This window comes from Desmodus rotundus, chromosome 5 (genome assembly GCF_022682495.2).
Source record: "Desmodus rotundus isolate HL8 chromosome 5, HLdesRot8A.1, whole genome shotgun sequence".
Taxonomy (NCBI): Eukaryota; Metazoa; Chordata; class Mammalia; order Chiroptera; family Phyllostomidae; genus Desmodus; species Desmodus rotundus.
Genome location: NC_071391.1, coordinates 30,387,175 through 30,401,183, shown reverse-complemented (window position 1 = coordinate 30,401,183; position 14,009 = coordinate 30,387,175). Strand labels below are relative to the sequence as shown.

The 14,009-nt window shown below is 43.9% G+C and overlaps 1 protein-coding gene across 2 annotated transcripts in view; it reads left to right on the top strand.

The window, feature by feature from the left end:
- Positions 1-14,009, top strand: part of NELL1 (neural EGFL like 1) — a 716,398-nt gene that overhangs the window by 655,658 nt on the left and 46,731 nt on the right. Inside the window, exon 16 of one of the 2 annotated variants that reach the window (XM_024558787.4) lies at positions 7,690-7,830. The exons of the other annotated variant lie outside the window; for it this stretch is intronic. Coding sequence (XP_024414555.2) covers positions 7,690-7,830 — 141 coding nt within the window. The remainder of the gene's footprint in view (positions 1-7,689; positions 7,831-14,009) is intronic. 2 annotated transcript variants of the gene reach the window in all.

Sequence of the window (14,009 nt, the reverse complement as noted above, 5' to 3'; positions counted from 1 at the left end):
GTATGGAGAGGCTTCTGCTTAAAGTGAAGCTAATATGAAGAAGAGCAGAGTGGAGAGGCAGGGGGCGTCCAAGTCCTGATGAGACTGTTTGATTACCTGTGTCCCAGACTGCAGAGCCCCTGGGCTTTTCAATTTTGTCCCCCGATCTGTTTATATTTAGAGAGGGAAGGCTGTGAAGCAAAGTTCAAGTGTAACTTGCAACTGATGGCGCAGCATCAAGGGTGCGTTAACACCCACTTACTTATTCAGCTACTCATTCTGGGCTTCTCTCCATGCTTACCTTCTTCCCGTTCTCCCGGACCTGTATTTCACAATTACCCCGCCAACCTTTGTTCTTGACTCTTCCTTTGGTTTTGATGTGCAGAATCATATATTTTGTGTTCCCTCTGAGTCTTAGTATTCAAAACTTGCATTTGGCTATTCTGTCTCAGGTTTTGATAAGAAGTGTTCCTTTTAGTTTAATAGAGTCTTTGAGACATTCCTATGTAGTCACTAACCCTACCTTGTATACCCCAGCCTTTGGGGCAGGACCAGATATACTGTAGAAGTCCATCTGACTGTCGTTTAGTAGTTTCCTACAGAGGAAAGTCAGATCCTTGGTTTTAAACTCCTTTATTTAAATGTAAGCATTAAGGCCGTATATCTGTTTCGAGGCATTGCTTTGGTTGTGCCCACTGATTTTACATCCTGTATTTTTATTATCATTCAGTTCAAAATATTTTCTGTTTTCCTTGTGATCTTTTTTAAATCCGTGGGCTTTTGGAAATGATGTACTCTCCAAATATTTGTGCCTTTTCCAGATATCTTATTGTTACTCTATTTCTAATTTAATTCTGTGTGGTCAGAGAACACAGTCACATTTCAGTCTCTTGAATATTTTGAGATGATTTTACTTGTCATATCTTGTTCAACATACTACGTGCACTTGCAAAAATATGTACGCCGCCGTGACGGGGTGTAATGTTAAGTGTCGTTCACGTCTTCTATGTTACTGTTTTTTCTGTCTACTTCCTCCGTCAATTACTGAGATGGGGATGTTAAAGTACCTGGATTCCTGTATTTCTCCCTTGCGTTTTTCAGTTTTGTTTCATGTATTTTAAAGCTTTATGAAAAACTTTCACTATTTAAGATAGTGTAGCTTCCTGATGAATTGATACTTTATGAAATGTCTTTTTTATCTTTGCTAGTTTGAAGCTTATTGTTTCTGATATAAATACAGGGTGGAGCAAAAGTAGGTTTACAGTTGTTCATATGGATAATAATATAATAATTAATACATAATAATACAACAATAAACTGTTTCGCATACTCACAACTGTAAATCAACTTTTGCCCACCCGGTGTGTTCCGTAACACTTTGGGCAGAATGAGTTGGAAATGCAGAGACCTCTGAGATTAGCTAATCCTAAAGCAGTGCAAGTTTGTATATAAACTTGTGTTAGTGGTCAGTTTAGAGATGTTTATCAGAGAACCTCCAGACTAGAGAGGAGGGTCGAAGTGAAAATAAGTTGGTTCTTTATGGAAGGATTTGGGGATGATTTGTTTAGACAATAGACAGACAAAAAGAAAGACTTTGGAGATAGCATTAGAAAGTGTAAAACCAGGAAGAGACTGGTTCTCTTGTGCCACGTCAGTAAAGAAAAAGATGTACACAAGAAAGGCAGCCACAGACCCACTGCCATTGACACCATTATTCATAACAGGCACCTTTCAGTTGAATGGACCCCATCGAGTGGCTAGTCAGGACTTACAAGGAAGAAACAGTAATAATGATACCACCATATACTTTGTGTAGCAGTTAGCTGACTTCCAGAGCTTGTTCATACCTTGGCAGAGTTTAGTCTGTGAGAGAGACAGAACATGCATTTTTAAACAAATTACAGTTGGCTAGAGAAGCAAATGAGGTACAAAGAGGTCACTTAAACCTTCCAGCAGCCATTTAGCTGGTTAGTAGCAGATGGAGGCACAGGTCCAGAGGCCAGATCCCCCGTCACCTAGGGTGTCCAAGCTGGAAGAGGACAGAAGCTTGCCACAGCACAACCCGTTCATTGTGTGTGCCGGAAATTGAAACCTCGATGCGTGGACTGTTTTGGCATGAACACAGTTTCTCCGTGGCTGCATGGGGATTAGAAATTAGAGAATGTTCATCTTTGCAGGCCTAATGGTTGCCTGTCGAGCTTGGTAGAGTGGCTTTACACTGATCTCATTCAATCCTTAAAACAACACTATGAGCTGGGTAATGTCATCCTCATTTAAGAGCCTAGGAAACTGAAGCTACAAAAGGATAAATCACTTGCTCAGAGTCATGCAGCTAGAAAGTAGCAGAGACCTGACAACAAAGCTCTGCCTTGTTTGCATGTTGTTATCTTGACTCGACTTTAAGCAGAGAACTTCTCCTACTCCTTCAGCTGCCTACATAATCAATGGCTGGTGCTGAGGCTTTTTTTTCTTGTTGGCTTGTTTTTTGCAGAGATTGTGTTTGCGTGAGTTCTGACCTGAGCACAGTCTTTCCCCTCACTCTGGAAAGGGGTCTCTCAAAACAGAAAATGCTGGGTGTAGCAGGAAAGCACCCCTCACTGGGCAATGGCTCAGTGAGACAGAAATGGCTTTCTTGTTCGTATAAACAGTCCATGACCATTTCTGGCCTGTGGAAGGCTCTGCTCTTCATGCCGGAAGCCAGGCAGACAAAGACACTGCCCTTTTTCACAAGGGGCTTCCAAAGTTTCCTTGTACCCTAGTCCCCTCCCACTCCCCCATGGGCAGGTGGCAATAGCTGGAGGCTCATATAAGAGGTTTTCGAAAGCCATGTTGGAATTGCCTTGTCTCTAGCTTATTTCCATGGCCTACTTGTCTGCAAAGGACTTGTGCCGCAGACACTTCCCTGGGAACCGGCGAAGAGGAGATGGGAACACTGGCCTGTTTCTACCACGGAGTCTCTGCTTCATTTACTGGTCCTTTTAGTTTCCCTCAAACATTTCTGGTGCATGCCCTGTTGAATACAGTCCTGGCATTCTACAAATATTATATAATAATTAGGTTTATGTTTGCTATGTTCATGGACCTTTAAGTTACTGATTGCACTTAAATTTATATGACAATTTTGGGGAGGAGAGAATCCATATTTTAATGGGGTATATATTATAGATTCATAGATTCTATTCCTGAATGTTTAACAAAATTACAATTATCTCAAAACACACATGAATATTTTTAAAGATGCAGAAGTCATCGGCAGTCCCAACCAGTTTCCTGAGTACAAGCTAATATTAGATTTTTTTCCCCCTCTCTTCTGGTTGTAAGCGGCAATAACCAGCCCAAAGGTAATATTCTATACAATAGATGAAACATAATAGATTTTTCTTGAGTCTTTTCTATTCATCAGTCCAATCAAGTTCATTTTTATTCATTTCAATCTGCAGATGAGAAGACAAAGACTTGGAAAAATCTAAACAATGTATTAGTGTGATGACAAGCAGGAATCTGAAGCCATGGTTGTCTCCAAAGCCCAAGTTCCTAACCACAGTTATTTTTTTACATTGCAGTTTGATGATAGACTCTAAGTGCGTGGAACACAGGGGCCTTTTCTTTCCATCTCTGCATCACATGTGTGCTCTATTAAGCTTTTGTTGATTGAATGAAAGTCTCAAAAGTTTCTCTTAGGACTCATCCTATTCACTATACAAATGCTGGGAAAAGATGGAATCCAAGTGCAAATTAAGCCAGTACTTGACTGTGAATGTCAACCAATTAATATGAAATACAAAAGTATCTCCTTGGAAGTACGCTTTAAGAAAAAGCTTGACTGCTTTTGTAAATTTTCAAGCAGCGAATCTGAGAGGGAGTTTATCAGATGAAGGAAGACATTCATCTAATTCAAGAGACTAGAATTTTACAAAAATCAAAGGATTTGTTTGCAAATGGCTTTTGGTAGCAAATTCACTGCACATTCTAAATTGGATTAAATGTGTTGCTTAGGGCACATGCTATGAAGAAAACCATGGGGTGTCATCTGGTTTTCATTGTTCCTAAAAGCTCAAGCTATAGGTGAGATTCTTCACCAAAGGCCATTATAACTGTGTCTTTTTGTTGCCCATTGTACCGCCTTAAAACTCTCTAAAGACTAGACATGGAAGCAAAGTATTAAATAGACACTACATGGTGTCTTTTAAAGGTAAATACCATGTAAAGATTAAACTAACCCCATTATGTTTAGTTTTGTGAGTTGACTTGGCATCTTTGTGATTTGCAAGCAGCGGGAGATGTTGTGGTCCTTTGGGCCTCTATTACAGCTCTTTTTCATCGTTCCTTTCATTTAGTCCATTATCATTATTTTTTTCATTCATTCATTCCCACAAATGTTTAGAGGGCACCTTACTATCACAAGGAATGTAAATCTAAGAGGTCTCTGTTTTTGAGAAATGTGCACTTGCGTGATGGACCAAAAGGGAAATAACTGTGATGTAGAGTAAGATGTGTGCTTGAGTGGAAGTGTGTTTCTGGGGAGCCCCTGGGGGTGGGGGACTGTGCCCCTGGAGGAGCTGGAGAAGGTGACATTGGTGGGACTGAAGGATGAGTGTGTATCTCCTCCCCTTGATCGTGAGCTCCTGGTTTCAGCAGTCATGTGTGTTTCCAGCCACCACAGCATAAAATTCATCCTTGGCACATATTTCCAGCTCAACAAATATCTAAAGTACTGAATAAATGTTATTGTTGCATAAAACTTCCTTTCTTGATTTATCAAGAAGATGGCATGATAAACTAGTGACAAATACAGATTCCAGCTAGCTCTGAAGGTGGGGTCGCCATTTGTTGCTGTGTGGCCTGGGCTGGGATGTGAGTTATTACGTCACCGGCACTTGGCACGGAGGCTACAGAGATGAATCCCATAGGTTCCACTCTCGACCCCCGGCATCTCTTGTTTCCTCTGTCCCCCTTTCAGGTCTGTGCTTGATTACACTGAAGTATAAACACAATCCTAGGAGTTGTTATAGAGGGAAAAATGATTATTTTTGTTCATTTCCTTTGGGATGGCTGACAACTTGTGTCATGCAGACGGGCTCAATGTGACTTATCAGAAATCCTTGAGAGACAGAGTAGCATCCACAGTGAACTGACCCAAAGCCCGTTCGCAGAGTGTCTGCCTCATTTGTTTGCCCGTGGCAAGGGCTGACTGGGAGAAACAGATCTCTGTGGACAAAGGCAGCCACAGACCATTGATAATGTTTAAAGCCCCCAAAATGTCACTGAAAAGCCTCCAAGTGTGTCTGGATTTGAGTCTGTGGTGGTCGCTCTTAACACCACCATGACTGTGTGGAAGAAACAGCCAGTTTGGGGAGCACCTCTCAAGTAGTCTGGTTGCATAGAAAATGACATTTTGAGCTTCAGGTGTAAACCCTGCGCCCAGAACAGAAATGTGTAGCCTTGTTACCAGGTAACAGTGTGTGATGAGCCCTGGGTATTCCCAGTGAGTCCCTGGCAATGCAGCTCCCAGACAAGGGGTATCTCCAGTGCTTTTCTCTTTTTGACGCAAGCCAAGGGTTTCTGGTCTCTGGGGCAGTCGTAGGTGGATACGTGTCTGACTGTCTTTACTCCCCGTGACAGCCCTACACAGATAACTTTGGGCCCGCTGGATTGCAGAAGCTTTTACTGCTCGCTCTTATCCTCTCATTTTGAGAATAAAAATATCTGTGAATTGAAAAAATATTTGCACCTCATTCACCACCACTCCTCGTCCTAGAAATTGCCCATTAAATTGAAGGCTGGAGGAATTATTTGTAACATGTTCAAATAATTTATCCTCCAAACAGGGATGGTTTTGAGAATGAACGGGGCAGCGGATGTAAACCAGGCCCATCTCCAGCCAGTTAGGGCATACAGTTATTTTGTTTATGTGAGGAGCTTTTGCTTTTGCATTTCCTGGTTTCCCACAACACTAGCTGTCGCTACATGGCTGTTACCTAAATAGTGTTGGTCGTCCAGAAGTGACGGGGTCTGTGGGGAATCACGACAGCCCTTCTAGGAGCTTTGGAAATTAATGTCTGAGCAACAACTTGTTGCTGCTGCACTGCAGAGAGTTCTTTCAGCTGAGCGTAGAGAAGTTACCTGTGAAACTCAGCCTTCCCGTTATGTATGTGTCCCTTGGTTACCCGCACTCAACATACAGACCTGACCCATCACCTAGGGCAGCCCTTCCTCTCTGACACGTAGCCTCCAGTGACTTCTCTATTTCAGTTATTGAAGTTTTTAGTGATTCAAGGCATGTCCCACAGAATGACACACCTGCAAAAGTTCAGAAAGGACAACGTAGTTGTCGCAAATTCATTTTCTGGGGATTTACAATAAATGGACACGCAGCCTGACTGCAATAGCAGAAGGCACCATAGAGGCACTGGTCCTGAGGACTGATGGCTTTTAGGGACGTAAGGGAGGCTGTATGTCCAAGGCCTATATATGGACCCTTCATATAAGCCATAAAGGAAGAAGATGGCAGTTGGCGGAAAAAGCCAAAGCGAAGGCTGGAATTGCCCAGAATAAAGAGACACCTTTTATCTCTCCAGTTGGCTGGAAGGCCATGAGATGAGAGTGACGGGCTGCAGACCGCATGTGCAGCTCCACGCACAACTTGTCTAGGTAACAGAACCAATGGCGGCTGATTGTCCCGAGCGGATGCCGACAGCAGGGAGCTGCTGGAAGAGACTCCAAAGAGGGTTTTAATCATGATGTGCCCTATCCCTCTATTAATTAGATTTCTATTTACGTAAGACTGCCAAGGTTCAGTGTTTCCAGGAGAGCGAGGGGATGACTCCCAGCCAGCAATGGCTGTCTTCCGAGAAATAATTACACGGAGAGAATGAGCTGACCTCGGTGACACAATTGACAGCTCATCTCTCTGCAAAGGTGTCATCTGCTTTAGCTCAGTGACAGGCCTTTGGGCTGCAGAATCTAGGCATGATTCAGGAGTTGGCTGGTCCTAAAAAGCCAGATCCTAGAGTGAACAAAGCCCAGGGCATTGTCTTTCGTCAGGAGTGGCTGAAGAATGAGAATCTCTGACTGACTGTCAGAAATCGAGTCCTCGAGTAAATCAGCAGTTAAAAGAGTCAGAACAGTGCTTCCCCAACTGTGCTCCCCAGAACACCAGCCATCCCCAGCCAAATGTATTTGGGAACCAGTGCATATTGTTGTTCTCCTCTCTAAGCTTTGCAGGGCATGTAAATGTGATAAGTCTCTGAGACTGCACTAGAAGAAAATCATTTTAACACTATTTAATCCAGAGTTCCCTGAACTTATTTGTTCGTGGATACGGTCAAAGAATATCAAATCATATCTGGAATCAGTATTTTGGAATTATTGAATCCGAGAAAAGGCGTATGCCCTCAATAATAAAACTGTGCTAAGCACCCTCGAGTTAGTTTTTGGTGACTCGGGAGCCTACACGACACTCGGAGCTGGGAATGTCTTCACGACCATCAGCACTCATTCATTGTTCAGTGTATGAGACTGCATCCAACAGTAAAGCTTGCAACTCGGATTCTGCGAAAAGTGGGACTTGGTTCTTCCTGTAACTTTTGTTCGAGGTGACTAACCAGTTTTAATTGATATATTGACACGAGCATGCTTTAGGTCTTTGCTGAAAGGTTAGTATCGAAAGAAATTAATGTGCCGGTGGGCTTGTGTTTTTCTCTGAGGCAGATATTGATGAATGTACAGAGGGAATCATTGAGTGCCACCACCACTCCCGCTGCGTTAACCTGCCAGGGTGGTACCACTGTGAGTGCAGAAGCGGTTTCCATGACGATGGGACCTATTCACTGTCCGGGGAGTCCTGTATTGGTAAGCAGCTTTCAGCCACACCCTCCATCCGTCAGGCCCCTTGCAGGAGGGGTAGCCAGCTTTGGTACCCTGTTCAGCTCCTGGTGTTCAATTATGACCCCTCCCTGGTTAAACTCATCAGTTGTCAAATTTTCTCCCTCTGCCACTCATGGATTAGGCTGGGGATTATGTAGTGTGGGGTTTTAGAATTTTTATACATGAACTGGGGCACTCGGAGGACAAAGCTGGGTCTGTATGCTAAGGCATTGAGTTCTTTCTAAAGGACATCGTGGTGGCTTGCTGGAATCTTCACCTGTTTGAGACACAGCTGTGAGAGAGAAGGAAATGTTGCTGGACTTCGAAAGTTTATTTTAAATCGCAGCTTTTGTACTACAGAGGTCACTGCACCTCTCTGAGCCTTCACTTGTAAATTGGTAAAGATGTGGATGATACTACACATGCATTGCATGCATTGTTAGGAGTAAATGGGATAACCTGTAGCTAAAGATGGTAAGCTTTGAAATGGCGCACAAACATAGGGTGGCATTGACCTTATTATTGTTGCTATTACCACCGCCATCCTCGCACAGTCCCCTTTAATCACTGATCTGCTTGTGGTTCTATTAAATGCTGAATGGAAGTTAACAGATGGAGTTCTCCACCTTCAGGACCTTAGAACTTCCATGAAATCCAAACAGCTGATCCAAAGTGTACTGGTTTCTATGAGAACCTTGGCCAGTCGAGTTATTGCATGTCACGTGGACTCAGCTGAATTCTGAACCCTGACTTGGATGGACCTAGAGGGCAGGCATGCTGACCGCGGGTCCCTGGAGCTTGGGCTGCTGAATGAGAATCTGTGGTCTTTGCTCACTGCATCTCTTTTTTTAGAGGCTGCTACAGAGATCCACTCAGTGGTTTTTCTAACTTTTCCCCTGAGATTACCTTAAGGCAAAGATGAATTAGGGACCAATGGGCAACAGCAGGAATTACCCACCACAGTTCTGACATTACTGTTGAGAAGCCCACTGTGTAGTTGTCAAAGGCATGCATTGGCCCTTGAGCCAGATTGCCTTTCAGTCAAGTTCCAGCTCTGCCACCTCTAAGTAGGCTACCTTGAGCCACGTATTATCTAGCCTTACCTCTGTTATCTCATCTGTAAGATGGAAATGTTTGTAGCTAGTTCATATGAGTGCTGTGAGAATTAATTGTATCTGTTAAATGTTCAATAAATGTTAGTTATTACAATCTTAAGTTCCTGCATATTCAACACTCTGCCCCATACTTCATACACATTTCTTTTATCATTAATGCAACCTCAGCAAGAGGTTTGCATTTCTCCTGGGTCTTCATATGCTTGCTTTACATCCAGCTCAGAACTCCTGCGTGTGTGCAGCTCTGTGTAAATAGATGCTGTGTGAATAGGACTAGATCAAACATCTCATGTATCACCAGGCCTCCAGGAGGCAGTCTGCGATGTCTCCTTGGGAGCCATCACTCCCATCCTCTGCTAACTTGGGAGCTTTTTCCGGTGTGTGTTTCTATAGCTCCATTTCCTGTACCACCGTACAATTGATGGGCTCTCTGACTAGACTGTGAGCATGGAATAGGCTTTATTCTCTGTCTCTCCAATTGTACCCTTTGGTGGCTGGTGTTCAATAAACAAGAAAATCAACCACTTCACGTGCCCAGTAAAGACACACGGTCACAGAAAAGATGAACCCGACCACATAGCTGTTTTCCTACAAGTGGAGACTCAATCCTGGGTCAAGGGTGGCCCTATATCCCAGATGCCAGGGACAGCCTCAGTTTATACCTGTCATTCTGATATAATTATCAATTATTTCAATGAGTGCCCTGTCACTCCCATAAATGTCCCTGATAGGATGACAGATGTCATGGTCCCCCCACCTGCTGATTTCTCTCTGTTGTGCTCAGTGGTGGGCCTGGTGGGGTGGGTGCAGAGGAAGCTCCTTCACTCCCTGAGGAGTCCTATGAACTGACCACCCGTCTGCACAGGAAAACCTCAGCAAACTGGGTGCCTTGGTAGGGGAACAGAGTTTTAACTTGGGTATTGTTAATCTGAATTCCCTTTTATTTCCACACTTGTAGGAATATCTTTGTAAGTGGGTCACAGTGAGAATAGAAATAGGAGCATCATTTAGCCTTTGGTAGTTCAGGGGAATCTGTTGGCTCCGAATTATTTCTCGGTGAAAGAGATGTATAAATCAGCTCATGTCACTTTTCTGTTTCAACCTTGGATTGCCTTCCCATTGAATGTAAGATAAATTTCTAACTTCTTCACGTGGACTTCAAGGCTAACTCTTGGACTCATGCCCTATATATTTAGCCTTTTTGATTTTTTCATACCTTAAACATGACCGTGAACTCACCCAGTTGCAGGGCCTTTGCAGTCCTCTGTGTCTGGAACACTTGACTTCTGTCTTGTCGCTTGACTTTGTTCTTTTTTATGTAATTCTCAGCGGCAGAGCCACTTTTTCAAGGAGATCCTCCCCGGCCATTCTGTCTAAAGTAGTCCTTCCCCAGTCACTTCGTTATATCCACGTCACTCACTCTCTTCTACATCTTTTACAGCATTTGCTGTTTTCAAGTTCACCGTGCATTCACATGTGTGTAAATGTCTTTGCCGCAAACACACAAATTCCCCGAAGCATGGACCTCGTCTGTTTTCACCACTGTACCTCCAGCCCTGGAACAATGTAGGCACAGAGCAGGTGTTTGGTGTGCAAATGATTGAAGGACTAGACCATCAAAACCGTATCAGGCCAGGTTTATTTTCTATTTAGTTTGACACGACTCCGTCTGTAGACGGAGTCTATATGTAGACATATAACACGAGGTATTAAATATCACAAAATCATGTGAGTCTTAATTCAGAAAAGATATTTATCGAGAATAACCATCACATCAGCACAGTGTTAATTAATCCTTATGGCAATATGGGTGTGAAGGAGGTGAGATCCCATTCTTGAGGGATTTATGACAAGAAATGTCCTGAATCATAAAAGCACATCTTAATAGCACTGAAAATTACCACATCAGAATAAGCCCTAATGCTTACATTAAAAAAAAAACCCAGCATCTAAAACAATCTTTAAAAGTACTTTTCAGTGTTTTAGCCACATGCACTCAGCTATGCTTCTCCCCCAGGTAATAGCAGAGACGGCATGGGTTTGCCACCGGAACGTGGCCGCTGGAGGCGTTCAGGGGAACGGCCGCATGTCACGCTCCGTGCTGTTTCCTTAGATGCAGATGATGCCACCTGCTGTGTTGACCTCAGTTACTGTAAACTTCAGTGTTATTGACATCGTAAAGAACAGCTCCTGTGCAAGAGTTACCACTTCATCACCGAAAATTTTTAACATTCGCTGTTTCTCCTAACATAGATCATACTATTGAACAAATGACTAGTCTTAGCTATTATTGAGGCTGACAGAATTGCCATCATTGAGGAGTTTAGAAGAGCATCTCTCGCTCTCTCTCTTTCTCTGTGTGCTTGTCTGTCTCTCATTTTTTAGTGTACCTTTATAATTCCAGGAGAGGGGGTCGAACAAAAACTAGCCAAGTGGCATGGCAGAAGAGGGTGATACGTTCTTCCTGTAGGTTACAGGGCACTCTGTGCTTGGGTACAATGGTGGGAATCAATGATTCTTATTTTTTTCACATTTTATCTTTTTTTATTTTTTATTTATTAGGGTGACACTGGTTAATAAAATCATATAGATTTCAGGTGTGCAGTTCTATGATACATCATTTGTATGTTGTGTGTGTTCCCCACCCCACGTCCAGTCTCCTTCCATCACCATTCATCTCCTGTTTGCCCTCTCCTACCCGCCCCACCCCCGTTTCCCCTGGTAGCCACCGTCCAGCTGTCTGGGTCTGTGAGGAAGTTTTTTCGTTTGTTTGTCTCCTTAATCCCAGTGACTCTTGTTTTAACAGAAGTTGTGAGCAATTGCTTTTTTATCTTGGCATAACTATCTGGGTCATTTAGAAATGAAAACTGATAGATAATTAACAGTGACATGTATTAAGAGCAGGATTTTACATATTTTAAAAGTAAGATTGGAACTCCCTTGGATGCCAGTCTATCTCCATGATCCAACTGGCTCGTGCGTGTGAATGTTTCTCCTCTGCTCCCTCTCATACTCTGCATGGGCCGCCAAGCCTACTCACATACATCTTTCCCTCTTCCCAAACCCGGTACTCTCTTTTCTCTCCTCCTTTGCTAGCATGCTTTTTCCTGACCATCCCGCTACCCCCATTGCCACTTGTCAAAATCCCGATGAGGCCCTTCTCCCTAAGCCAGTGATTCTCAAATATGCTCTCCAGTGGATTCACCTGAGTAGCTTTTCAAAAACAGCTACAAGGGGACATCACAACCCAGAGACTTGGATTCAGATCAACTGAAGATTTGGGACTTACTGAGGTCATTTTTTTAAGTCTCCCAGTGATTAGAAAGAGTGTTCAGCTAACATAGAGAATCACTGTCACCGATTTTTCTCTAATAATAAAAAAAAGCCTCCCTCTTATATGTCCCCACAATTATGTATTTGTACCACTTTTATGGAACTTACCAGGTCAGGCTTGTGCTTTTCATCAGTTTGTTACAACCTAGAGGACAGTTGAGGTCTTTGGCTATCCTTTGTGTATTTGTATTGGATTAAATTATATTGCTCATACATTTTTTGTAACAAACAAGATTTTCAAATCCCAGTAAACCCCATTTTATTGACCAAAAGCTATTTTCACGGCACGCGGCACCTCTCAGCCTCCCAGCACCGCCTCCTCCACAGAACTGGGTTCCCAGACTCTGGAGTCTGCTCTCTGGCCACTGGAACTGGCCCAGTGGAGGTTTTTCTTGTTAGAGCACGCTGCTGCCACTGCCATCAGCATGCAAAGCCACGTAGGACAACCAGGGAAGGTTGCTTGGGAATCTCTTGGGAAGGAGATTCCAGTTTTAACTGGTCGATGTGCCGGGGCTGACTGAAATGGCCTGAGAATAATTTGGTTCTGCTGTCCCTGCCCGATGCCTGGTTCTCATAAAAATGGGGGTGAAAATGGCTGGCTCCTGGAGGAGCTCCATGTGCAAAACCTCCCTGGGGGGTGGGGGTGAGGAAGCCTGAGTAGGTAACAGTGTGATGGAGCGGCAAGGCAGGAGGTAAGTCCACGTAGGCCTAGATTCAAATCCCAACTTGGCCACTTTCTAGCTGAGAAGCATTTGGCAAGATATTCAGCTTCTCTAAACCTTTGTGTCCTTACCATACAATGATTAAAATAAAACATGCCGGTGGATTTTTTCCTAATATAAGTATTCTTTATGCAAGTATCCTGGCAAGTAGTAGGTCCTGATAGTCAATATTTAACCTCCCTTCACCTCAAATCTCTCACCTGTCAAATGAAGACAGAAACAGTAATGCTAATAAGAGCTGACATTGGAGAGCTTACTCTGTGCCAGGAGCTGCTCTAAGCAATTTGCAAAAGCGCCAGCCTCCTAAGTCACTGTGGAGTAATTGTGAGTGTTAAATAAAGTAACACAGATAAAGCAGATTCGGCACTGTGTTCTGAGTGTTCAACCAAGTGAGCCGGCATCACTCACCGAGCGCCTATGCCGCGTGCCAGGACTGTGCCGGGGAATGCCGTGCAATGAGTGCTCGAGTTCCCACAGCTTCCGTGGGAAGGGAGCCCCCTTGCTATCGCATTTCAAAGATGACGAAATGTCCCAAAGGTTAAGATAACTTGTCCCAAATTCCACAGCCCGTAAGTGGCACACAGAGGCCATAATCCAGGGATGTTTGCCCTCAAAGTTTCTGCTTTAGTATGTTAACACGGTAATGCTTTCCAGACGGGAGTAAGGTCAGTGATGAGCCCGTGGGTAGAGAAGATGCTCCGTGGAGCAGCTGGAGGTCAGGGAGGCAAGGCAAGGTGGGAAAGAGAGAAAATGAGCGTGGCCCACAGGGAGAGGCGCTGGATTTTGTGTGGACCAAGAGCATCGGGGATTTACGTTATCCGCTGAGCTCAGGGCCAGCGTTGTGGGGCTGGGGCAGAGTGTCCAGGTGGCAGGTTCTGGAGAGTTGATCTGATATCACCTTAGCCTTGACAGCGGTATCACCTGCCTATTCACTGATCATTACCTTCTCCGCACTTCTGGTGATAAGAATCCAGAGTAGAAAAAGGCCAGTGGT